We start from the raw sequence: 27,409 nt of genomic DNA, 5'->3' as shown, positions 1-27,409 counted from the left end.
TAGTGATTTTTGCCAGCGGCTCTAACAAAATTCTACAAAATTCTTTCGGGGTTTGGTTTAGAGCGTATCAGAACTAGTCTCAGTGGTTCCAAGAATGTTTTAGGTATAGCAGATGATTTCAGGGAGTTTTCATGGGTTCCAGGGGCGTTTCAAGCGGAGGTATCAAGGGTGATTCGTAGGATTTCAGGGACATTTTAGGGAGCCTCAATGTTTCTCCAGGGGCGTCACAGGGAGGTCTAAGGGGTGTTTGGCAGCGTTCATTTATTACGTAACGCTAAAATCTACATTTTTAGACCTCCCTCCCCCCTCCGTAATGCTTTTTTTGTATGAAAATCCTAAAATTTTGGTATGGGCGGTAACGCTAGGTCGTACTCCCCCCTCCCCCTAGAGCGTTACGTAATTTGTTGACGGCGCCTTTCAGGTGATCTCAGGTGAATTTATGGGATTCTCAAGAGAATTCAAAGGGGCTTCCGGCGGCTTTCTTAGGGCACAGACAAATAGACGTATCAGAAGAAATTGTGATTATACAATCATCGTCACGAAAACAGAATCGCCCAATGTTAAATACACTGTGTTTCGCAAACTGGTGAGTAGTTGGCGGTGGTGAGCCAATGGCAAACAGGAGTGAGAGGCTTCGTGGCTGTGCGGCTAGAGGCGTCAGTCATCTGGGCGTTTCATAAGCCTCGGAGTGTGGATTCGATTCCCACTACAGTCGGGAAAAACTTTTCGTCAAACGGAAAATTCTCCACTGGGCCACTGGGTGTCATGTGTGTTGTCCGGTTTCTAATGTTAATGCTTGTTCAGTCTGTACAACCTCTGGTTAAAGACGGTGTAGTGTCTTTTTTTCAGCGATGCGAGCGACAAGAACCAGTGATTTTCCAACTACACAATATTTGAATAATCCATTTAAAGTGAAACGATGAGAAGTGAGTAGAAGGAGACGTCTGTTTGTCTGTGCTTAGGGTGTTACAGAGGGATTTTATGGGCTTTCAGCGAGTTTCTGGCAGTCTCAGGTAGCTTACAGAGTCTTAAGGGCATATCAGGGGGACTTCAGGGGTCTCAAGGATGTTTTAGGGAGCTCCATGGGATTTCAGGATTTTACTGATCTACTAGAGGGTCCAGGAGATTTCAGGGGCGTTTTAGGTAGTCTTAGAGGGTTTCAGGGATTCAACGGGGTCTCAAGGGCATTCCAGGGAGTCTAAGGTAAATTCAGGAGCGTTGCAGGGGGTTTCCGGGGATCGCCGGTGGATTTAGGATGATTTAGAGGGACTTAGGGATCTTTTAGCGTTTTAGGGGATTTCAGGTACAGCCCCCGATGTCCCTGAATCGCTCTGACACGCCCCTTAACCCTCGAGCAGTCGCGTCTTTGACTATCTGCAACGACGCCACGCTCACGCTGTGTACCAAAAGCGTGCATTTTTCATGGTGCGTGTACTCAGTACACGACGCGACCGCTCCCGGGTTAAACATCTAAAAACGTCTCTGAAATCGTTTTAAAGCTTCCAAAACAAATCGCAATCTCTCGAAATCTCCTTGTAATGCTCCTTGAGCGTATCTAAAACTCGCTGAAATTTTAGTTTAAGCTTTTTCCCCTGGAGCCCCTAAAAACAACCCTGGATCGCTTGAAATCCCAGGAAACCCATTTGGCGCCATCTCAAACACCCAGAAGCACCTTAGTCCATGGCAATCAAAGACGTTCCAATGTATTCCGAGAAAAACTCGTTAAAAATCCGGGTAAGAACTTCAGAGGTTTTTATTAGAGAAATCCCAAAAGGGACACCCAAAAGAATCCCGGTGCAGTTTCAGGTGGGGATTCAGGGTAGATCACTGGTAGTAATCCTGGAGAAAAATCTTTGAGAGTAATCTCTCAAGACGATTACAGCTAGAAGTCTTGAGTCACAACAACTACGAAATATAAACAATAACTCCTGTAGAAATCCCAAAAGGAAATCTGAATGAACCCCGGAAGAAATCTTGGTGGAAAGTCCAGGAAAAATTCTGAAAACCTCTGAGCAACACTGGGAAAAATCTTCTAAGAATAATTCCGGGAGAAACTCCGAAAGAAACTTCAACAGAAATACCATGAGATTCTTAAAGAATCAGTCCAGGAGAAACTGTAGACGAAAGCGCACGATAATTTCTTGAAGACAGTGCCAAAAAAAATCCGGGAGAAATCCCGTCTAGGGATCCTAGGAGCTATTCCACGAAAACTTCCGGAAGAAGTGGCGGGATGAATTCTTCGCAAAACTCATGAAAAACTCCAGAAAAATCCCGAGAGGAACTTTAACGAAAATTCCAGGAATAATTCCTTTAGAAATTCTGGGAGCAATCCCGGGAAGAACAATGAGAAATCTCCTGGAAGAAACTCCTGTATCACAATATTTCTGTACAGTACTGTACAGTCAATTGAGGGGTTTCAGTGGCGATTCAGGGACCATTACAGGAGGCACCGTGAGCGTATTGAGGGTTTCAGAGGCATTTCAAGTAATCTAGGGAATTTGAAGGGGTTCGGAAGAGCTTCCGAGAGGATTCCGTGGTATTTGAAAGGGTTTAAGAGGTGTTTCAGTAGGTTTTGGGGAATTTCAGGAACGATACAAGAATTTTCATAGGGTTTCAAGGGGAGCTTTAGAAGTTTAGGGAAACATTCATGGGGGTTCCAGGGGGTTTCATTGAGGCTCCCTGGAGTTTCAGGGGTGTCCAGGGTTGAAAGGAGTTGGCAGAGTTCAGAGCAGTTCCAAGCAGTGCTGTCATGGTAAAATCAGAGCTGGTTCCTGAAGGTTTCAGAATTTCAGGCGCCTTTTATAATGTTACGACCCCAGGAAAATGACTTCAATATTGCGTCAAAATCAGAATTATTTTGGGAAAACCCCCTCGAATTATTTGCATTTCTTTAGCATTTCCTTAGCATTGCATTTCTTTAGCATTTTAGCAGAAATTTCTTTAAGGATTTCCTCGGGTCTTCTTCAAAGGTTTCTCAAGAAATTTCTCAAAAGATTTATCTTGAAACTAGTGCACGGGTTTCTTCAGAAATTTCTCCTGCGAATTCTTTAGGGATTCTTTGGAAAATTTATTCAAGGATTGCTACAAAAGTTCGCGTATGTATTCGTTTGTGTAATTCTTCAAAAAGAATTAAATGAATTCATGCACGAATATTATCAAAATCTTCTAAAGGAGTTTTTCTTCGGAATTTCCATCAAAGATTTCTTCAATCAGATCTTATTACAGCTTTATTTCCATTTCTTTCATTTGAATTTTGACATTCTTGTAGAAATTCCTCTAGGATTTTCCTTTAGACGTTCAGACATTTTCTAAAGAACCCTTTAAAAAAATGTTGGAATTTTTCCAAAGGTTTCTTCAGGTTCACACATTCCTGAAGAAAATTCTCAAGTGATTCTTCTGGAAATTCTTCTGAGGGTTCTCTGCAAAATTACCAAAACAAGCATTAAATGTGAATAAATCCTAAGCAATAGAATTTGTTCACACCTAGGGCTTGCTTAAGATTTTTTCAGACCATTTTTCAGGAATTCTTTCAGATTTTTTTCCGGTGATGCTTCAGCAATCTTTCCTAAGATTCTTAAGTTCAACCGGGAAGTTTTTCAAAAATTCATTAGAGAATATATTGTTTTTTTTTTGGTTCTGCAAGATATACTTCAAAAATTTCCGCAGACAGTACTGCAAGGATTTTTGTGTAGTAATCATTTTAGAACAGTACTTTTGCCTGCAATTTCTTCCTACATTTTAAAAATATTCCTTCCTCATTTGCTTCAAAGATTTCTACAGGAATCCCTCAAAAAGTTCGTATAGAAGTATTTCATGATTTTTATTTCTAGGAATTTAGAAGGTATCTTACGGAGTAAATTTAAGTATTCACCCAGGCATCCATCCAGGAATCCCTCCAGAAAATACATAGAAATTTCTTCTAAGAGTCTCTAAAGGTATCACTCGGAGTTTTTTTAAGACATTTCTTAAGGAAAAATTGAAAAAATTTTCACTCTCTGTAGGATTTTTCATGAAATTTTCAGAGGAATTTCTGAAAAACAGCATGGAAGAACTTTTGATGTGATCACTTGTTGATATTCCTGAAGAAATTCCAAAAATTCTGAAAAAGTGTCTTGATATAAATTTAGAGCTATCCCTAAAGGAATTCTAGAAGGAAAACGAAAAGAAATTTCTGAAAAAAACTGGCGAAATCTCTGGATGAATATCTGAAGCAATCCCAAGGAAGTTCTGGAGAAATTTCGGGGAAAATATCTGAAGAAATCTTTAGTGGAATTCATAGAAAAGTTTATTGCGAAATTTAAAAACAAATCCTGGAGAAATATTTTTATTAAATTCTTGAAAGATTTTCTGAAAGTAAAATTGGAGCAATATGTGAACGTATTTTTAAAGAGATTTCTGTAGAAATACTTGAAGAAACGCCTAGAAAAGCTTCTGAAACTTCAAAAAAGCTTAAGAAACTTCTAAATAAATTCATGTAGAAATTCCTAGAACTTTTTTTTAACAATCTACAGAATATGTGGAGAAATTTTTAGAGTTGTCTTTAGAGGAAATACTAGAGAAATTTCCGAAGAAATGCATGGAGGAATATATCTGGGTGAAATTTTGAATAAGTCTCTACTTAGACTCCTGCAGAAATCTTTGGAGAATTTCTCGCCTGAACCACTGAAAGTAATATTGCAAGAATCTGTGGAGAAATTCATGCATGATTTTCTGGATGAACCCCTGAAGAAATTCCTGTGGAAATTTTCAATAGAATACCTCCTAGAGCAACAAATCTCTGGTGGATTTCTTGAAGAAATACCTGTACAAATGTCCAAAGAAATCCCTGAAAAACTTGCTGAAGAAACCAAACCAAAATGCCCCATGTTCTGAAACGCAATCTAAAAGATTCCTTTGGGAACTTTAAGAGAATTCTATAAACAAACCCCAAGAAGAATTTCTAAATAAATCCCTCACAGTTTCATAAAAAAAAATCTACCTCAAAGAATTCTTGGAAAAAAATCTGGAGAAATTTCTGAAGGAACTACAGAAAGAATTTCTGAAAAAAATAATTTCTGAAGGAGTCTGTGGAAGATTTTCTAAAGAAATCCTTGGAGACATTGCTGGCGGAATCCTGAATTTATGATTTTTTGAAAAAAATCTCTGTAAGCATTTTTCAAGAAAACCGTGGAAATTGCTTCACGAATTCTCGTACGGATTTCTGAAAAAAAAAATCCATGGATTTCCTGAAGAAATTCTCAGTGAACCCCCCAAAAGTTTTATTTGCAGAATGTTTTGAAAATTCCTTGAACGACTCTCAGAAGGAATTGCTGTGGAAATTTCTGAATGGTTTCCTAAATGGATGCTTAGCCGAGTTTCTAAATAAATCCTTCTTTCAAAAATTTTCTGAAGGAATAACATAAGGATTTCTAAAGAAATTCAAGGAGGAATTTCTGAAGCAGTCCATACATGATTAATCCTGAATGTTCACAAGGCGGGAGTATTTGGATTTTCAAGGATTTTTACAGTGATTCTTCCAGGAATTTGTTTCCGGGATTCTTTCAGGAATTTCTCCCAGATTTTTTCCCAGGACTCCTCTCAGGATTTTTCCTAGGATTTCATCCCAGGAATTCTCCTCGGACTTATCGACGGATTCCCACTGGAATTCACCCCAATATCCTTCCCAGAATTTCCTCCGGGATTGCTTCTCAGAATTCCTTTTGGGATTTCTGAATTTCCTCCCAAGATTTCACTAGGGATTACGCCCGATATTATTTCAGGGATTAATCTAAAGATTCTTCGGGATTGTCACATATAATTCCTCTATAGATTTTTCCCAGGATTTTTATAAGCATAATTCCCGGAAACTCCTTAGAACTCTTCCGAAATATCTCCAGAACTTCCTCCTGAGGTTCCACCCGAGATTCTCCCAGAAATTTTCTCAAGTTTTTTTTCAGAGATTGCTCCAGGGACTACTTCAGGGATTCCTTCTGCGTTTTCTGAAGAGTTTCTTCCCGACGTTCCTTGAAGGATTCTCCTGGGATTTATTCCTAGAATTCTTCGGTAAAATTTTCAGGGATATCTTCAAGGATTCCTCTACGAAATGTTTCCGAAATCCCACCCAGATATCTCATATCGGAATATCCTCCTGGGTTTCTTCAGCGGTTGTTTCAAAGATTCCTTCCAAGGTACCTCTACCATAAGTCCCGGGATTCCTTTCAAGATTCATTCAAGAGTTCCTCCCGGAAGTTCACAAGGGGGAAGAATACCTAGATCTTGAAGGACTTCTTCCAGGATATCTCCAGTGATTCCCCCAGGGACTTATTTCCGGAATTCCCCCTGGAATTTCTCCCAGAATACTTCCAGGATTTTTCCAGATGTTACTTCAAGGAGTTCTCTTGGGACTTATCCATGATTTCCCCTGGAATTCCTCCCAAAATCCCTCCCAGAATTTCTTCTGGAAATGCCTTCGGGGACTGTTTTCCAGGATTCCTCCAGGGATTGTTTTTAGCACTCTTGAACTACCTCCCAAGATTCCTCTAGAGATTACGCTCGGGATTACTCTCAGATTCAATCCAGAGATTCTCCAGGGTTTTCACACCTAATTACCCCTGGGATTCCTTTTTTTTTTCTCACGGGTTCCGCTCAGAAGTTCACAAGGGGAAAGATTCCCTAGATCTTAAGGACTTCTTTCAAGATTTCTCCAGTGATTCCTCCAGGAACTTGTTTCCGGGATTCCTTCTGGAATTTCTCTCAGAACTTTTTTTCAGGATTCTTCCTGAGAAAAAATCAGGTGTTCTTTCCAAGGGTTCTCCTGGGACTTATACAGGGATTTCTCCTGGAATTTATCCCAAAATCCCTCCCAGATTGTTCTCCGGGATTGCCTTCGGAGTTCGTTTGTCAGCATTCCTTTTGGGATTCCTTAACTTCCTACCAAGATTCCACTGGGGAGAGATTACTTCAGGGAATAATCTACATATTCTTCGTGAATGTTACACAAAATTCCTCCAGGGATTCTACCCGACATTTTTACAAGAGCTCACAGGGATTCCTACAATTTCTCACAGGAATTCCTTCAAGAAATCTCACAACAGGGATTCCTTTCGGATATCCCCTAGGGATTCCTCCAGCGATTCGTCAAGGAATTCCTCCAAAGATATCTCCCTGGATTTTCTCAGAGATTCCTTCAGGGATTGTTTTTTCAGAATCTCTCTAAAGTTTTCTCCCAAGGATACAGGACTATTTTCAATACACTAATAGAGAATTCAAGAAGTGACCAAAGTGGTATTGTAAATATTTGAAAAGCTCAAGAAGTGCGGAGGTTACAACAAACAACAATGTGTAACAAAGAAACCTTCAGCACCAATTTACAATCACAGATTTGAACCCCTCGCGTAGCTCACAAGCTCCCATATCTACAACAACCCCATTACATCCCATCATCGCGCGCAACACAAGACAAGGAAGAGAAAGTGATTTGCTGCGCGCACCGCCTTGGCTTCCATCGATATATATCAATCCACACTGACTGCACTCTGCTACTCTACTGTGAGGAAACATGCGCGCAATGCAATACACAGCAACAACAACCTTCAGCTTTGGGTGTGACCCCGGCGCGGTTACCTGTTGCAACCCCCGTTTATTGGATGGCGACGCGACGCGTTCGCGTTCGGTTCGCCCGAATCAACGAAGTTAAGGTCCATAGAGGAGAGGTCTCTTTGTTGTGTGGTGGCTGCACTGCTGCTGCTGCAGCGCGCTTCCGCAATTCGCGTGCAACCCCAACTTCTGATTATTTATTGCCAACGTGTCTCTCCCGCGACGGACGAAATTGGCTGTTCGTGCCAATGGGTGATCACTGCGCGCGGATCACTACAGTGCTGGTCGATGGTTTTGAAACTTGTTTTCCAGTCATTCCCTAGAAAACCGATTAGATGGATCGGAGAATGTCGTGATACTTGGTGAAAACAGACAGGCAGGCGCTAACACCAGAAAAGAATGAATCTCACACGCGTCGCCCACGATCCTCATTTTGTGACCATCACTTGTGATATGGATATGATTGTCATAACTCTCTCTTTCACCTCTTGCTGCGGGAAGCAGAGGCTCGCACAACGGCAGGCAAAATCTACCTGCAGTATGATCATCAACTGCTAAACTGTATCACTTGCGAATAGTGATACCAGAAATCTGATCTGACGATTATCTCGTGATGGTCATGATAATTCGCAGCACTGGTCTCATTATTATAGCTTCAGGAAAATATTTCAACCAATTGGGTCAATAAAAATAAGAAATATCCTTTCTTGTTGAATGTTGAAAACGCACTGATCAATACTGTACATTGATTAGCTCAAGCCAAGTTCGGATAGTGTATTTTCGGAGGAGGTCCAGCTTAAAACCTGTGTTGTGTTTTGTGCAAATTAAATAATCACGAACTTTGAGGCTAGAATCGACAGTCGCTCAGGTTCAGGAGAGGCAGGTAGAAAGAAAAGATTAAATATTTGATTCGAATAGGAGCACCTTCACCGCTGTTGTTCGGGTGCTTGGGGATTTATGGGTCCACACCAGGTGGGCCCCTACAGTCTGCCGTATTATGAATTGGTTTTCAGAATATGATAAATGGCCTAATGGGGCCCGGGAAACTTTACCTCAAGTGATAAGTTATATGTCCGGAATAGGCGTTTAGTGAAAGTATACGAACCGAACCGGCTGACGTCAGCCTTATTTCGGTTGTTTGATATTACTTTACATTTTTTTGCCACTAGAAAGAGTGTGGAACAGTGGAACTAAAGACCCCCCACTTTTGGACATTATTGATGAGGTTCTAAGATTCCCGCGGGGTCAACCTGATTGAACCCGACCAAGCGAGAGCATCATTCATCATCCGGATCCAACAATGACGATCAATGTTGCACACAGCTCGCTCGCAGTGCTCGCTATTCAGGGCAAAGTGTATCCACTCCACATACAGCAAAAACAATTAACTTCGTAATTAACTGTATATTCCTGCGCGCGCGTGAGCGAAGAACTCGTTCGCGTTCGGATCGGGCGCTCTCTTGAAGTTTGCCATTCCTCTTGGAAACTGTTTTTCAATCAATTCCACACCCCTCCGCAAACAGCAACCAACAACGATGATAGAGTTAGAGTGCTGGGTTAGCTTGGCTGATGATGATGAACGATTGACCGCAACGGAACGTGCGGGCCGGGCATGCACACACATACAAACATGCTCGTACGATCGGAATCATTGTTCGATCTATAGAATTCGGGCGATTCGTTACGATCGTCGATCACCAATAAGTAATCTGGTGGCGGTCGGCTAGAAGCTGCGAAAAATAGCGAACAAAAATGGCTCATTGTAATCAATAATCGAAGTTTGATATAGTTGCTGCAAAGAGGCTGATATGTGATCTTTCATTAGGATGGCGATCATAACCTGTTGAGGACCTGAAGGATTGTACAACGTATTAGAAATGTAACAACAATCCATAGATTACGTTTGTAGATCTTAAGGCCTTTCCTCGTGGAAGTTCTTGGAGGTCCTAGATCATCTTTGAAAATTATTTCTCTACAGAACTATGCTCCCTGGACCTGTAGGACGCTACACTGTATCAGTAATGTGACAACAAACCATTGATAACGCTTGTAGATCTTCAGGTCTATACTCGTGGAAGTTCTTGGAGGACTTAGAACATCTATGGAAATTAGTTCCTTACAGAAAATTGGTTCATGGACTTGTTGGATGTTACAACGTATTAGAAATGTAACAACAATCCATTGACTACGCTTATAAATCTGAAGGCCTGTGCTCGTGTAAGTTCTCGGAGGTCCTAGATCATCGTTGGAAATTATTTCTCTACAGAACTATGCTCCCTGGACCAGTAGAACGCTACATTGTATCAGTAATGTGGCCACAAACCATTGATAATGCTTGTAGATCTACAGGTCTTTACTCGTGGAAGTTCTTGGAGGACCTAGAACATCTTGGAAATTAGTTCCTTACAGAAAATTGGTTCATGGACTTGTTGGATGTTACAACGTATTAGAAATGTAACAACAATCCATTGATTACGCTTGTAAATCTTAAGGCCTGTGCTCGTGGAAGTTCTCGGAGGTCCTAGATCATCGTTGGAAATTATATCTCTACAGAACTATGCTCCCTGGACCTGTAGGACGCTACATTGTATCAGTAATGTGGCAACAAACCATTGATAACGCTTGAAGATCTTTAGGTCTTTACTCGTGGAAGTTCTTGGAGGACTTAAAACATCTATGGACATTAGTTCCTTACAGAAAAATAGTTCATGGGCCTGTTGGATGTTACAACGTATCAGTAATATAACAACAAACCATTAATTACGAATATAGATCTTAAGATCTAAGACCTTTACTCGTGAGAGTTCCTGGAGGACCTAGATCATCTTTGGACAGTAGTTCTCTACAGAACCATGCTCCATGGATCTGTAGGATGTTGCATCATATCGTCATGTACGAATAAACCATTGAGTACGCTTGTAGATCTTAAGGCCTTAACTCGCGGAAGTTCATGGAAGGCCTAGCATATCTTTAGAAATGAACAACCTTCACTACAATGCTCAATGGACCTCTGGGATGTTACAACGCATCGGTAATGTAGCAAGAAACCATTGGCTATGTTTGTAGATCTTGAGGCCTTTACTCGCGGAAGTTCTTGGAGGTCATGTTTGAAAATTATTTATTTACAGAGCAATGCTCCGTAGACCTGTCAGATGTTGCACAGTATCAGTAATATAACAACAATCAATCGATTACGCTCGTAGATATTGAAGCCTTTACTCGCAAAAGTTCTTGGGTGTCCTGGAACATCTTTCTCTACACCATCTTGCTCCACGGACCTGTGGGAGACTGTTAACCTTGATCCTTCGCTTCGGTCGTCTAAACAGTCCTTAACACCTCCAAATATCCTCTGCGATCTTCCTTGGAAACTCCCTTATTCCCTTCCCCCTCTAACCCCTATATTTAACCCTTACTACTACCCCCCTCCCTTTCCTCATTAACTCTAGCAATCCTCGGATATCTGAAGGCGAGGACATTTAAAATATTTTCAGATTTCCCTTAGTAGTTTTTTCTACACGTGTTTCCGAATTAGCACGGTATTTGTTTACATGGTTTCTCAAATTAACGCCTTTTTTTAACACGATTTCGCGAATTAACACGGTTTTTACATGTTTTTTTTTACACGGTACATATCCCCGTGTAAAAAAGACCTTAGTGTAATGTGAAATCTGTACTAAACCACGTGGCAGTGGAAGTGTTTTGTTTTGTGGAAGCACTCACATTCAATTCTGTATCGAATGTTGTAGCTCAATCAGTAGACATTTGCTGAAAAAAAAAGTTGTTAGCATCATTTTTCACATCATTATGAATGCTTGCAGAACATCGGAGATGCATTATTATGAGCATTAAAGCAGCTTAATTATACGAGCTCTCTTATTTATTATTTATTGTTGTGATGAAAATGATTACTTTTCGGTACAACTTTACTGAACGAGAAAGACAAAAGAGGCGATCTTCTTGAATAATTTTCAGCTAAATTTCTAGATACCTAAATTATGATGCAAGTAAAACTTCAAGGAAAATATAAGAAATGGGTTTTATGGGAACTTTGAATCTATAGCTCCTCAACATCTGATAATTTTCACTGATCCGTATAGATGCAAGACAACTCTAAACGAGTGAGGGACGTTAACTATTAAAAAATAACAGAGCTCCCAAGTAACATTTTGATGACCAACTTGTCTTGTAGAGGTTTTGAGAGCCGTCATAAAGCCTTGAATCTTTTATTTTGGTTTTATGATGGTTTTAAAAACCTCTTCTTGTCTATTTGACTTAAAAATATGTCTTGGGCTGTCAGATTACATTATGTCTCACAACCTCTAGTGTGCGCAGTTTTTTTCTTTTTTCTCACTCACCTCTTTTATCTCGCTCTTTCTTGTGTTTATCAAAAAGAATGAGCGAAAAGAAAGAAAAACTTCTCACACTAGTGCTCACAACAGACATATCTCCAAAGTTTTTTTTTCTAACGTTCCCAGTCTTATTTGATATAATCCAAACTTTTTTATATTTAATAAGACCATACTGGGCGGGTCTGGGTTCGATTCCCGATTGGTCCAAGATATTTTTGTAAGGTAGAATCCATAGCATTTTCCGCTCCCTTGTAGCATACTTCCCCATGGAGTATTGTCAAGAAAACCCCGGAAAGAAATCCTAGGGGAAATTACAAAAGCAAATTCCGAGGAAAATTTAAGAAGGAGTTCGGGAAAGAACCCCGGGAGGAATCTCTGGAGAAATCCTTGAAAGAACCCAATAGGAATCCCAGCAGAAATAGCGAGAGGAATCCCAGGAACAATCTATGAAAGAACCCTGAAGCAATCCCTGAATTAATTTCAAGAGGAGTCTTTGAGAGCATCCTGAAGAAATCCCGGAAGAATTCTCAGAAGAACCTTGCAAGTAATTCCGAGAGTTCTCCATGAAAGAGTCTTGAATGGATTCCTGGAGAAACTATTAAAATAATCTCCGGATTCCTTTAAAGTTTCTAGGAAGAAATCCCTGAAAGGATCTTGACCGAAATCCGTAAGGAAAATCAGTGAATTACCAATAAAGAACACGCGGGAGAATCAATGCCCAAATGAATGTCGGAAAGAATACCTGAAAGAATACCGGAAGAAATTTATGAAGGAATCCCAGGACAAATTCCTAAAGAACTTCTTGCATAATTCCCTGAAAAAAGCTTAAATAACCTGGGAGTGTTCCCATAGAGAATCTTAAAAGGAATTCTTTTGAATATCCTAGAGGAATCCTTAAAGAACCCCGGGAGAGACATCCAAATGAAACCCGGAAGAACGAAGTCCGGCACCGACCATTTGGCCGAATGTCGTTTGACCGAACGCAATTTGACCCAATGCCGTTTGGCCGAATAATGATCAGAAAGTGTTCAGAAACATTTCCTTCTGATAATCATAGGCTTTTAATCACCCCAGGAGGGATTCCGGAAAGAATCTCTGCAGAAATCTCCTATAAGGAATACCAGAAGAAGTCTCTGACTGAAAAAACCCGGGGAGGTATCCCGGATAGAATCCTTGGAGGAATCCTTGACTGGAAACTGAGGAAGAATTGTTGAAAAAAATCCTGTGAGCAATCATTAAACGAACCCCGGAAGAAATATCCTGAAATCCCTTGAGGAAAGAATTCCTAAATGAATCTTGGGAGACAAGAAACTACGTAAAATAGATGACAAAATTTAGGGAGATATCAAAGGAGGATCCCAATTCTCAATGGAAGCCCGGAAGAAATCGCTGAAACAATTTCGGGAGAAACTCCAGGAAGAATACTGGAGGAATCCCTGACACAGTCTCAGAAATAACCCGTGGAAGAATCCCGCTAGAAATCCCGGGAGATATCAATGAAGTAACTCCAGGACAAACCCCAGAAATAATCCTAGGAGGAGGCTCAGAAGAAAACCCAGCAAATATTTGTAGAGGAATTCCTCACAGAATTCTCGATAGAAAAACTAAAAAAATCTGGGAAGAAATCCCAAGAGAAATACTGGGATTAATTCCTGAAAGAAAACATTTCTGAAGGAATCCGTGAAAAGATCTAGGAGGAATCCTAGCATGATTCCTAAATAAATTTTGGTAGCAATACCTAAAAAAAAAAGCCAGAAAAATTCCAGCAGAAATCAATAAAGGAATCTCAGAAGGAATCCTTGAACAAATCACTAAAGAAATCCTGGAAACAAATCCTTCAAAGAATGCTAATCTTGAGTACAATCTCTAAAATAAACATCAAAAAATAATAATAATTAAGAAATCCCGGAAAGAATGAATCAAGAAAGCCCGGGAGAAATATCTAAAGGAAACCCAGGAAGAATCCTGAAGGAATCACTGATGCAATAATCGGAATGATCAGTGAAAGAATCCCGCAAGGATTCCCGGGAGAAATTCCGAAGGGAATATCGGGAAGTATCCCTGAAGGAATCCTGAAGAATTCATAGAAGGAATCCCGGGAGACATGATTCAAGAAAACCCGGGAAGGATCGATGAATGAATCCCGGAAAGCATTCCGGGTGTATCGTTGAAGGTATCTCGGGACAAATGCCAAAAGGACTCCATAAAACAATCACAGGAGAAATCAATAAAGGTATCCAAGGAGGAATCTCTGGAGAAATCCAGGGAGGAATCCCGGATAGAATCGATGGATGAATCTTTGACGGGAATTCAGAAAAAAATCTTAAGAAATCCCGAGAAACATCTCCAAAAAATCATATGAGAAATAAACAAAGGCGCTAAGGAAGAAATTTCTGAAGGAATCTCTGAAATCAATGAAAAAGTTCGAGGAAGATATTTTTTAAGAAAACCAGAGAGGAATCCCTGGATGAATGTAGAAAAAAAATTCTCAAAAAATCCTGGGAGAAATCCCTAAAAAATCATATTAGAAATCAATGAAGAAACCCCGCCAGGTACCTGTGAAAGTAATTCTGAAAATGTCCAGGAGAAATGCCTCAATGATCTTCGGGATGAATTCTTGAAAAAAGGCGGAGGGGGTCACGGGAAAAATCTCTAAAGAAATCCCATCAGATATCAATGATGAAAAGGTGGAAGGAAACCCTGGAGAAATCTCTAGAAGAATCCCCGGAATCCCTAAATGAATCTTAGGAGAAATCACTAGAAATAACGACGTATCAATAGAAGAATTATAGGAGAAAATTCTATAGGAAGCCCGGAAGAAACCCCTGACGGGAACTCGGGAGAATCGTGGAGGAATCTCTGATGCCGTATCGGGAAAAATCCGTGAAAAAATCCCGGAAGAAATCAGTAAATGATCCTCGGGAGGAATCAATGAAGGAATTCCTGAAGGAAGCCTCGGAAGAAATATCGAAAAGAATCTTGAGAGAAAACCCTGGAAGAATGCCGAATGAATAGCTGTGCCGTCTCGGGAATAATCCATGAAGTAATCCCGGAAGAAATCCGTTAAGGAACCGTGGGAGGAATCAATGTGGAAATCACGGTAAAATGCCGAAAGAAATCCCGGGAGGAATCAAAGAAAAAAATCCGGGAGTAATCTTAAAAGAAATTCATTGGAGAAACACTAATGGAAACCCAGGAGAAATTTTTAAAGAATGCTCTAAAGGAATCCCGTGAGTAATCAATGAAGGAACCTAGGGTGGAATCCCTGTAGGGTTCCGGAAAAAAAAACTCTGGAGAAATGTCTGACGGAATCCCTGGAGGAATCCTTAGAAGAATACATGAAAGGAGTCTATGAGAAATCGTGAGTGGAATACCGGGAAGAATTCCAGGAAAAATCCTAGGGCGAACCTGGTTCTGTGACAGAAGGTCGAAGGTCATAAGGTAGACGGTCAAAAGGTTGAAAGGACAAAAGGTCGAAGGGTCAAAAAGCTGAAAGGTCGACTAGGACGAAAGGTCGAAAATATCAAAAAATTTCCACAAATACCACCTGCTTTGAAAAATCGTAACTCAAGAACGAAGCATCGTATACACATTTTTTGTAGTGAAATCATAAGCAAATTTTCTCAGCAATTCAAAATAAATATAAAATGACAAAAATTTACAACAAAATTTTCCACTAATGAGGAAAACCGGTTGGATAAGTCGGAAAAACTAATTAGGAAGCCCAAAAAAAAAACAAATAAAAAGTTATTGTAAAAAACGCGATGCTTCGTTCTTAAGTTATGATTTTTCATAGAAAACGGTTCGTATCCCTTTCGGAACGGATCGCAAAAAAGTGAAATCTCCAAACAAATGGCTCAACTTGGGCTCCCCAGAACTCTTAGATTTCCCGACAAAACAACAACTGTTGTTCCTCATTTGGAAGAACTACTCTTTATCTTACGATTTCTAACTTTGACTACCTAGATAGATCGAAAATGAAAAATATACGACGGATAAAACTTTTTCATGTTTTACGGTTTTTGTCTACTTATCGCTTAACTTTTTGTGGTGAAACTCACATCCAACGTTAACAAAAGTTTGTTTGCACACATACAAATATAAGTAATGGCTTAACTATTAAAACAGTTCGCATCACACAAAACAAAGACTATTGTTCCCAATAACGGTAACAAGACTGGATTTCCAGAAATTTGAACACACGAATACGTTGTTTTTATTGTATTTTAACTTGTATGTTAAATTTTCCCTATAAATTGTTGCATACAATAGAAACATAGGAAATACTTTAATTCGACTATTCAAACGATGTAATTATTTGACTTACGTTTAGTGTTTCTTTTATCCGTTACGTCCGGAAAGCGGTCTCGTACGGTTGCTTGCTTCTGCTATACCTAGCTGTAGTGCAGTAATGTTAATTGCAAATTCACACGGTATAATAATTACTGAAGATTTACCTTAATTTATGATAGGCGGTTCTAGCTGCAGATACTAATCCGTGATTAAACACTTACTGTGATTAAATAGCACCAGGCTGTGATCTATAACTGTGATATAGGCTTAATTTCATTCGTTAAATAATATAAGTAATTTTAGATCTTTTAAACTCCAATTCACCTTTTAGCACTAGTTCACTGATGCCCGTTCTAGTTCAATAATCGGGATTAGTTCGTAATTTTTACGTTAAGTTAAATTCGCTTTAGTTAATAAGTTTGCAAATAGTTATCAACTCGATTGTAAACAAATCGTTTTTTTGCCTATAGCTACGTGTACGTGATTGTGTTAGGTGTATCCCGCTTACGAAATGCACTTAGTCTATTGGTGTTCGATTTGATCCATTTTCAGTTGGTTCCACACAACCTGCATTGAGTGTTGCTGAAGGTAGAAGCACAATGGGCTCGGAGGTGCTTTGCGCAGCTTGCGCAACAGTCCCCCCCAGTACACAAGCTTCAGGTTCACAAGCTTGTGTATTCTTGGTTGCACCGACGTCCAGCACCGCAAGCTTCACTGCAGGGCGTATATAGATGTTATTCGGTGTCCTCACGGTGGCGCTACGCACTTGGCCATTTCTGCAGCTTATGTCCAAAACGCGGCCCTTTGGCCACGAGTTTCTTGGTAGATCCGGATCGGCGATGATCACTACGTCACCGATTTCTATAGGTTTCGTTGGGTAGTGCCACTTTGTTCGACGACTTATTGTTGGCAAGTATTCTCGCAACCAACGCCTCCAAAAGATATTGGCGTAGATTTGCGAAGTTCGCCAGTTGTTCACCAGCGTAGCGGGGCTATCATCGTATGCGACCAATGGTTTTGAACCTCCGGAAGAACCCAACAAAAAATGATTAGGGGTTAATGCTTCGTGCTCGGCATCATCAATAGGAACGTAGGTGAGGGGGCGGGAGTTTATTATGCATTCAACTTCCATCAGGCTGTTACGAAGGACCTCGTCGGTTGGAGTTCTCGGAAGCTGCATCTTGCCTAAGATCTTCTTCACCGACTGTACCAGCCTTTCCCAGCTTCCACCCATGTGTGGACTGCTTGGAGGCAAGAAAGTCCACTTGGTATCCGGTGTCACAAATTCCTGCATCAGCTGATCATGGTCCAGGAGTCGAACAGCTTCGGTCAGTTCGCGATTGGCACCGACAAAATTCGTTCCCCTGTCGCTAAACAGCTCCAACGGGACTCCTCTTCTAGCCATGAAGTTCCGCAAGGCCATGATGCAGGAACTAGTGTTGAGCGAGTGTGCGATCTCTATGTGGATAGCGCGTACTACCAGGCACGTAATTAGCACGCCCCATCTCTTCTCGATACGCCTTCCCACGACGACTTGAATTGGCCCGAAATAATCGATCCCAGCAAAAGAGAACGGTCGAGAATAAGCAGCTAGCCGAGCTGGAGGGAGATCGGCCATAATAGGCGGCTGCGGTTGAGCCCTAGCGTTCTTGCAATGCTGGCACTGTCGACGCACCTTGTTGCAGACATTACGGAGTCGAGGGATCCAATACTTTTGGCGCAGTTCGTTAACAATTGTTTCGTGATTGAGGTGGTGGTAGCGCTCATGGGTGAATTGCACCACTAACATTGTAATCGGGTGCTCTCTCGGTAGCACGATAGTATGGACTGCATCAGCATCAACATACTGACAACCACTAGTTCTTCCTTTCGTGCGTAGCACTCCGTGGACGTCGAGGAAGGGCGAAAGCTTGTAGAGTGAACTGCTTTTAGGTATATGTATTCCCTTATTTCCATTTTCCTTCGCGGCACTTCGTAGAAGTGTTATTTCTTCGCCGTATGCGTCCAGCTGAGTTTGACGGTAGATACAGCGTTCCGCTTCAATAAGCTCTGGTTGCCTGAGTATGCCATTGACTGATTGTTGCCTTTGGAGTCTGGTACGCAGGTTACCCACAAACCGGAGAACATACGCAGTGATCCGTATAAGCTTCCGCCAGTTGGAGTATTTGGTGAAGTTGAGAACGGGTTCGTAGATTGCGTGCGCGTTGACTGAGACGATAGTTCCTTCATGGTCCCTCGGCTGCGCTGGCCAGGAGCTTTGTTGCTGCCACATGAAATCCGGGCCGGCAAACCATCGGCTCGATGGAGAGAGGTCAGGGATCTTCTGCCACTTCGTACCTTCATCAGCCACGTTCAGCTTTGTCGGTATCCATAGCCACTCGGATGCTTCACTGTTTTCTAGAATTTCCCCCACTCTGGCGCCGACAAATTTGTCGAATCTCCTGTGATCAGAACGTATCCAGAAGAGCACGTCTCTAGAGTCGGACCAGAAGAACCGCTCGCGTACTGGAATTCTATGAGTGTCTCCTATCATCTTCGCTAGCCTCGTACCAATTACTGCTGCTTGAAGCTCTAATCGTGGAATCGACATATACTTCAGGGGTGCGACGCGTGTTTTGGCCGTGACGAAAGCGCACTCTATAGTATTTCTCTCCTCGAACCGAAAGTAGGCGACTGCTGCATACCCTTTCTCACTTGCATCGACGAAAACGTGCAACTGGACTACGTTGCTCACGGTTGACGAAGAGGTCAACGTGCGGTAGCACCGGTTAATAGATACTGTGTCAACTTTATGCAGTACACTGAGCCAAATTCTCCACTTTTCTTGGTGTTGTTCGTGGATCGGCTCGTCCCAACCAATCTTGGAAATCCAGATCTCTTGTAGTAGGACTTTAAGGTACATCAGCACATTCGCGAGGAGTCCAAGAGGGTCATAAACTGACATAAGAATGCGTAGTACTTCCCGCTTGGTGGGAACTTGTTCTCCGGAAAGAAGCTCCTGGCAACACCGCTTAGGAATCTTAAACGTGAAGGTATCGCTGATCGTATCCCACCACATTCCGAGAACTTTCTCGGTCGCCAGCTCTGCAGATTTGTTTAAATCCTTCTGGAGAATCCTCTGCTCACCCATACAGTCTAGTACTTCTTTGGAGTTCGACAGCCATCCCCGGATCTCGAATCCACCTTCGGCGTGTATCTGGCGTACGTCCTGCGCGAGCTTCACTGCTTCTGCTTCGGTTTCAACACTGTCGAGCATATCATCAACATACGTCCCCTTGCATATCGCCTCCACAGCTTTCGGATACTGATTCTGGAATCGAGCTGCATTCAGATTCTTGACGTACTGTGCACTACTTGGCGAGCAGCTTGCACCGAACGTCATCACCTCCATCACGTACGTCGAAGGAGCCTTCCCGGGGACGCCGTCATTCCACAGGAACCGCTGACAATGCTGATCGATAGGCTTGACCCGGACTTGGTGAAACATTTCACGGATATCTCCTGAGACTGCCGTGCGGTATTCGCGAAACCGTTGAAGGACATGCTGCAATGGCGTCACCTGATCTGGCCCTTTTAGCAGAAACGAGTTTAGTGAGAGTTTTCCCACTTTAGCGGCAGCATCCCAGACGATCCGTAGCTTACCGGGTTTGTTGGGGTTCACCACCGGGAAGATTGGCAGATACCACGAACGTCCAGACCACGTGGATTCCTCCTGCGCCGAAAGTTTGCGGATATATCCCTTTGTTTGGTAGTCTAGGATTTTCTCTTGAAGAGCCTTGGCCAGCAGCGGCTCCCGAACCATGCGCTTGGCCAGGCAGTCATGCCGTTTTAGAGCCATGGCTTTGCTCGACGGTAGCCGAACATCCTCGTAGCGCCATAGCAGGCAGGTCTCGAACCGCTTATTCTGCAGAACTGTGTTTTCTTCCAACAGCTTCATCGCCCGTTCGTCATCCTTAGATAACAGTGGCTTTCCGTTGAGTTGTATGCCGAGATTGTCGAGAGAGTAGTATTGTTTAACGGCTGCATGTAGTCCTTCGCACTGGCAGATGTGGTAACTGTACGAAATATCGCTTTTCGAAACCGTTTGTCCCGACGTCGAGCACGGGCCGTAGACTATCCAACCAAGTCGGGTTAGTACAGCTGTCGGCTGATTCTCTCTTCCCTCTCTGGAGTCGAGCGGATACTCGAGTCTAGAACTGTCAACACCCAACAGGATCCGGGGTTTTGCTGCAGCGTAAGATTCGATCGGCAGATCTTTCAGGTGCTGAAAATGCCTTGCTAGCTTGGTCACCGACATTGACTGCTCGGGAAGATCTAGGCTGCGTACCGTGTGTATCTCCGAAAGATGGAAACGTTGTTTTGGGTTCGCAGCACTGGCTATTTCGGCCGCGAAAACTACTGAATCTTGTTCGTATCGGCCTTGTCCCCCCGTCCATGCAATGCAAAGTGGAGACTTCTCGCCGTTGAGATTCAGCTCCTTCCACAGACTGTGCTCCACCAGTGTCGACGTTGATCCAGCATCCAAGAAGGCGTATGTAGTAATCGATTTCCCGTTTCCATGCAGTGTAACGCGCACGTACTTCAGCAGCACATTTGGCAACGAGTTATGATGCGTGTTCACCGACGCGTTCTGAACTGGAGCGCTTGATGACGGCTTCTTGTGTTTGCTGTCGTCGTGCAGCAACTGATGATGCAGGAAACTGCAACCGTCCTGGTTGCACGGAATTTTCCTCTCACAAGTTTTGAAGTGCTTCGTCAAACACTTCCGGCAGATTTTCAGGTCGTTCACCAAATCCCATCTTGCGTTCGTCGACATCTTCAGGAAACAGCTGCACTTCTCGAGACTACTACACGCATTGCCGCATGCAAGACATGCATTGCGATCGTTCTGCTCCTGCGGATGAACGGAGTGCGCGTGTACGTAGGCTTCGTCCTTTCGTACTTTCCTGTCCACCCTGATCTCCGTCTTCTGTGGTTTGGTCCAAGCCGCCGGTCTGATTACTTGACTGAACGCCTCAACCATATCTCCCAGCCAATTGTTGAACTCCAACAGCGTAGCAGCTCCAATCTCCTTCCGATGAAACGCCCACTTCATTTTCAATGTTGACGGAAGACTGTCCACGAGCTCTTGCAGCAGTGCAACGTTGTACAACCGTTCGTCCATCTGGCACACTTGTATGGTGGCACACAGGTTCTGCACTGCAACGCCGAAGTCGACGATTGTCTCCATCTTCTCAGCCTTCGGAGGTGGCATCATACGAATTCTCCGCACCATGGTCTCTACGATACATTCCGGATTTCCGAAGAGGGTTTTCAGTCGGTTCATGATCACCGGAACATTGTCGGGATGTAGCAACAAACTTTTGACGGCGTTGAGCGCCTTATCTTGCAGGCTCCTCTCCAAACGATCGAGTAGCTCGTCGTTCCTGAAGGCACACATCCTACTCGTCCGCTCGTACGCAGCAATAAACCGCGGCCAATCTTCAGGATCCCCGCCGAATCTCGGGAGCTCCTTTACCGTCTGCCGTGCCGCTAGGTGGCCGCTGTTCAGTGGTACTGAATCATAATGCATTTGTGGCTGATATGACGGCTGCGATGCAGCCAAGTCCTGTCGAGGTGTAGATGAGGCCATCATCGGTCTGCCGACATTTCGAGGAATGGCATCGTAATACGGGAGATTTTGTGTGTATTGCTGCTGATAACTCGTTGTTGGATACCCTGTCGTCCTAATTGGCTGCTGTGGTGGTGCGTTGTGCGCTGGCATCGATGGAAATTCAGAAGTCATTTCAGGATATTCGCACAGAGGTGGTTGATAGTTCGGAAGAACTCCTGGGAAGTTCCTGCTGGGTCCCACATGTTCAGTGTATCTGACACCGGGAGCTAGATTTCCACCAGGTGGTTGCGAGACACGCGGATGATACGGAGCCGAATATCCGCTAGGTTGTTGCACAGTCGTTGGCACTACCGGGGCCGGAACACTAGGGAGACGCGATTGGTAACCGACAACCGATTTTCGCAAAAGTTCGTTGTACACCGGAAGCGGCGTTCCATCCATCGAGATTCCTGCTTCTTTCCCTGCATTATCCGTCTTCTCCAACCACTCGTTGATTTTGGCGAGACTTGAAGTCGACTCCGCCTCGGAATCACTGGCTTCTAGCATCTCTTGCTCCAATGCCAGTCGCTCTTCCAGTTGCTTCTTCTCCAGCGCCTGTCTCGCTTCTAGGGCCTTCGCTTGCAGCTCTCGAAGCTTCACCGAACGCTTTGATGATTTTGAAGACGCCCTGTTGCTTCTACTCGACGATCCCACATTGTTGGCGGTGGAACTTGCCAATGGATCCGTATGACAATTATCACCTGCTGTTGGACCTTCAAAAACGACCGGATTCACGATTTTCACTTGCTGATGCTGCTTCGACACACCGCTTACCACTTTCACTGCCGCTTTGGGTTGTGGTGCTGTTGCTTCCAACGGCGAATTCTGCTGCTGCAACTGCAACTGTCCTATCTGCAACTGACTGAACTGCTCCTGCTCTCGCTGCTCCAACTTCTGTTGATTTCGCCACTGCTCAAGCTTTTCCTGCTGTTCCTCAGTCTGCTCTTGGCGCTTCTGTTGCTCATGTTGCCACTGCTTCTGCTGCCGTTCGAAATGTTGCATCTGCTCCCTTAAAGCACGCTTTTGCTTCTCTAGCGATGTTCTCACGCACACATTGCAGCTCCAATCGCAATCCTGGATACTGTCGTTAACGTTCACGCAATCGTAATGGTACCACAAGTCACAGTCGTCACATTGCACCATCCGAGCATTGGTGCAATCTTTATCACTGCGACGGCACACTCCGCAATTTGCCCCCTCACCCGGAAAACCATCCTTAATCGATCCCGCGCCCGCTACGCTTCTGCTTGACATTCCGGAGTAAACGGAAAATTTAATTTGTTCCCAATAACGGTAACAAGACTGGATTTCCAGAAATTTGAACACACGAATACGTTGTTTTTATTGTATTTTAACTTGTATGTTAAATTTTCCCTATAAATTGTTGCATACAATAGAAACATAGGAAATACTTTAATTCGACTATTCAAACGATGTAATTATTTGACTTACGTTTAGTGTTTCTTTTATCCGTTACGTCCGGAAAGCGGTCTCGTACGGTTGCTTGCTTCTGCTATACCTAGCTGTAGTGCAGTAATGTTAATTGCAAATTCACACGGTATAATAATTACTGAAGATTTACCTTAATTTATGATAGGCGGTTCTAGCTGCAGATACTAATCCGTGATTAAACACTTACTGTGATTAAATAGCACCAGGCTGTGATCTATAACTGTGATATAGGCTTAATTTCATTCGTTAAATAATATAAGTAATTTTAGATCTTTTAAACTCCAATTCACCTTTTAGCACTAGTTCACTGATGCCCGTTCTAGTTCAATAATCGGGATTAGTTCGTAATTTTTACGTTAAGTTAAATTCGCTTTAGTTAATAAGTTTGCAAATAGTTATCAACTCGATTGTAAACAAATCGTTTTTTTGCCTATAGCTACGTGTACGTGATTGTGTTAGGTGTATCCCGCTTACGAAATGCACTTAGTCTATTGGTGTTCGATTTGATCCATTTTCAGTTGGTTCCACACAACCTGCATTGAGTGTTGCTGAAGGTAGAAGCACAATGGGCTCGGAGGTGCTTTGCGCAGCTTGCGCAACAACTATGCAGATGCAAAAAAAAATCAAAAATTTGGATCGCTCAACAGCACAATTATACTAGTTTGTCACGAAAGGGATATAGCACATCTGGACAATTTCTACAAAATTGGTCATAACTTTGCAACCAGGAAAAATCACATCTTGAAAATTACACAAAATACAGAGCATTTGAAAAGCAAGTAATGGCGCATATTTGTTCTGAACATTGCATGTTGCTAAGTCTTGTCAGTTACATTTTTTTGTGTTTATTCTAGAGGCTTTAAATGGTCATATTATTTAAATTGGAATAAATCGACTCCAAAAATCCCCTTGAGAAATCGAAAATCTACATATAACTCATACAATTTTAAGGATAGAATCAAACTGTCTTCGAAAAAAAAATGTAGGTTTTTACCATACCTACAAGTTTCCCATACACGATTTTTTTTGTAAAACGTGAAACAAAAGCTTGAAATTGACATTGATTCTTAGGGGTACATGCTATGTTTTACTAGGAACATCAGAACGATTATATTCTTTAGAAAGAGAAAGAAACAAATGTTACGAAAAATTGAGTCCAAAGGTTTTTTTTTTCAAAAATTTAAACTTTTCGATTAGATTTATTAATTATTATTGGGACACCTTACTTGAGAGATCTTCAAACATTATTTCTAAATTAAGTTTTGGCCTCTTTGGAGAAAGCCAGCCAGAATTTGGATATTATTTGACGAAAAGCATAAATTAGATGTATGTCTATTTTTGGGACACTAATTCAACCCTGATGTTGTTTATGGAATCACTGAGTTTTTTTTTAATTCATTTCTTTGACAATACTTTTCTACTACAGAATGGCTTGACGAGTTTTTGATGAAAATGTCCTACGATTTCAAATATTTCATGTACAAATAGAAATTATTAAGTTTGTTACGGTTTCTACTCGTTTTCGAGCATGAAACTACTTTTTTTCTGTTTTACAGTCTTCAAGGTACAAATTGTCACAAATCAACGAACTTCTGAAAAAGTGAACGATCTCCGAATGTTGAAGGAGAGGTTAAATTGTGAAAAAAGGTCCCGGTTAGAGTGGTGCTTCGAATCCTGTTTGATTTTCTATTTCGCAAAATCGTAACTGTGGCTTAGTTAGTTAAAGCGCCGGACTAGCGATACGGAGACGCGAGATCGAATCCCACCAAATTAAATGTGTTTTTTTACAAATTGATGTCTCAATTTGTCAACTACTCAAACAATGTGTCTTGGAAATTGGAGTGTTTTGTTTCCATTTTAAGTTCTAATTGGCAAGCAAATAGAATATTTTGACCACCATAACAACATGCTATTGCAAAGCTATTCGTGAAGAACTCATTTAGACGAAACGGTAAGCGCGCGGATATTCATCACGGCCATGCTGAGGGTGGTCGACATGTTCGTTTTTCGGTCTCTTCAGCATCTTTTCGTCATTCTTAATTTTTTTGTTTTCTTGTGCATAAAGTACCTCATGCTTACCAAACGATATACGAATCCAAGAAATGGTCCATTGACAGGTAAAGTACTCAGTTGATAACTAACACAAATTTAAGAAGCAGGACTTGGTGTTCTAGTGGCTACCGCTTCTGATTTGTATGTAGAAGGTCCTGGGTGCAATTTCTGGCCCGTCCCTTTCTTCCTACTTTGTATCTTTATCTTTCTATACATGTCCATAGCCATCGCTAGAACATGAACGGGTTGAAAAAGGCGTTTCCCTTTCATCCAAATTTTCTAGCACAGTGTCAGTCTATCATATAACGCCTACGAGTTATGCAACGAAGCGAACTGTGCCGCAATCAGTGCTGAAAAATTCATTTCTTCACATCTAAATTCAATCACCCACAGTTCATTTCAGAAGCTGAACCTGAGAATATGGTATATGAAAAACTTGTGCGGCTAGCCCGGTTCTACAAGAAAGTCACGGAAAAATCGCAACTTTTTGAATATTTGAGGTAAATGTCACGGACTACCTTCGAAAAATCCCAATGATATTCACGGTGAATATCGTTTGGCATTTTTCAAAGGTAGTCCGTGACATTTACCTTAAATATTCGTAAAATAGCGGTTTTCCGTGACTTTCTTGCAGAACTGGTCTAACCGCACAAGTTTTTCATAATGAATTTTTCAGCATTGGCCGCAATATCTTCAGAGTAAAAAACACATTATGCTTGGCATCCACGCACCAATGCGTGAACCCATTGCCAACCGCATGAAATTGTGCAGGCGCAGAGGTATATTCGGTCTGATATGGTAAAAACTATTGCAATCATCATTTCCTTCCCATTCCCTACATTGACATGCAACCTGAAGTGACAGGCGCCATTGTCGCCTAAAAATAGAAGAACACCAACACTCATACCCTGAAGATGCCTGTTTAGTCCCCGATAGATATCTTATTGATTCCTTGTGTGAGTGTAGCTGGTCTGGCGATACTGGAGTAGCATCCATGAGCGTTTAATCAAGCTCAAGCTCAAGCAAGCAACTAACGCTAATTTAAAAAGCAGGCTCTATCTCAGTATCTGAGTTGAGACGTTACACCAAAAAAAGAAGCAGAAAAACATTACCAACATGTATGAGACTAGTGATAAGTATCAACAAACGTCACATCGACAACCAATCATTGGACCAAGTTGGACACGAAGTGAATTATAGGGTACAGGTAACCTGTGAGAAGCAGGCATCACCATTCACTCGGTAGTTGGTAGATCATAGGACCGCGATCATGATCGCAATCGATCGCTGCTGCGCTGATTGATTTTTGCACCGCTACGGTATGGCGGTGACAGCAAAAGCGCGCACAAAATTGGCGAAAATCGCTCATGAGTTTGTTGTGTATACAAATAAACACAGCTACCTAGCTAGGTACTATGTCGTTGTCGCACGCGGCTCAGTTCAGCGACTGCTGAGTGCTGAAGCAAGTGGAGGGATGTAATTAGAGGGACTTCCCGCGATGGGTTTGTGACGGTGTGGCGTAACGAACGAACGACCAGACAGCCGACCAACAGACAACCGACGATAATGCCACCGGTTTTCTTGATCTATTTTTTCAATTACCTCGCGATTATGTCACATTTGATTAGGCTTTGCGTTTTTAGCTTGGTAGGTAGGTAGCTAGGTAGCCAACAGTCTCCGGCTTTGTTTGGGCATGCTTGCGGTTTGACTGCTTAATTCATCTGTTTTTCAGGTAGTGACACAACGCTACTGCGAATAATATTAATTTTCAACATGTAATGTTTATGCAGATAAATGGAAAACGTTTTCAATCAGTTAAGCTTCATGTCAAGTGTTCGGCGATGTACTGCTTCCACCTTTTAAACACTTCAGGTCCTTCTACGTCCTAAAGGTATGGAGATTTTTTGGGATCCGTCGAGATTTTGATAGTTCAGTTGCGTATGCTAAAGAAAACATTAAAAATTGCCAGGAAGATCAACTCTGAATTCCCTTATAGCATACCAAAAGCTCTATCTTCAATACAGTCATTGCACAA

General features: G+C 42.2%; 1 protein-coding gene across 4 annotated transcripts; it reads right to left on the bottom strand.

Annotated features, from left to right (window-relative positions):
- Nucleotides 1–15,720: 15,720 nt before the first annotated feature.
- Nucleotides 15,721–25,815, bottom strand: LOC115259335 (uncharacterized). 4 transcript variants are annotated; one of them, XR_003894054.2, is made up of 3 exons: nt 16,542–25,815; nt 16,382–16,471; nt 15,721–16,322 (listed from the first exon to the last, which is right to left on the bottom strand). XR_003894054.2 is itself a non-coding variant. In XM_062858732.1 (3 exons), exon 3 carries the CDS (start codon nt 23,122–23,124, stop codon nt 16,735–16,737), a length of 6,390 nt encoding a protein of 2,129 aa, XP_062714716.1. In that variant the 5' UTR covers nt 23,125–23,393; nt 23,453–23,542; nt 23,613–25,815; the 3' UTR covers nt 15,722–16,734. The 4 variants fall into 4 exon arrangements, 1 of the variants encoding a protein (XP_062714716.1); XM_062858732.1 differs by having other exon boundaries at nt 15,722–23,393; nt 23,453–23,542; nt 23,613–25,815; XR_009998987.1 differs by having other exon boundaries at nt 15,721–16,471.
- Nucleotides 25,816–27,409: the final 1,594 nt, after the last annotated feature.

This window comes from Aedes albopictus, chromosome 3, assembly GCF_035046485.1.
Source record: "Aedes albopictus strain Foshan chromosome 3, AalbF5, whole genome shotgun sequence".
NCBI lineage: Eukaryota > Metazoa > Arthropoda > Insecta > Diptera > Culicidae > Aedes > Aedes albopictus.
This window is presented reverse-complemented; position numbering and strand designations above follow the sequence as displayed.

What these genes read in the sequence shown, in the direction of transcription:
- LOC115259335 (XM_062858732.1), bottom strand. Translation starts at nt 23,124, where the DNA reads ATGTCAAGCAGAAGCGTAGCGGGCGCGGGATCGATTAAGGATGGTTTT.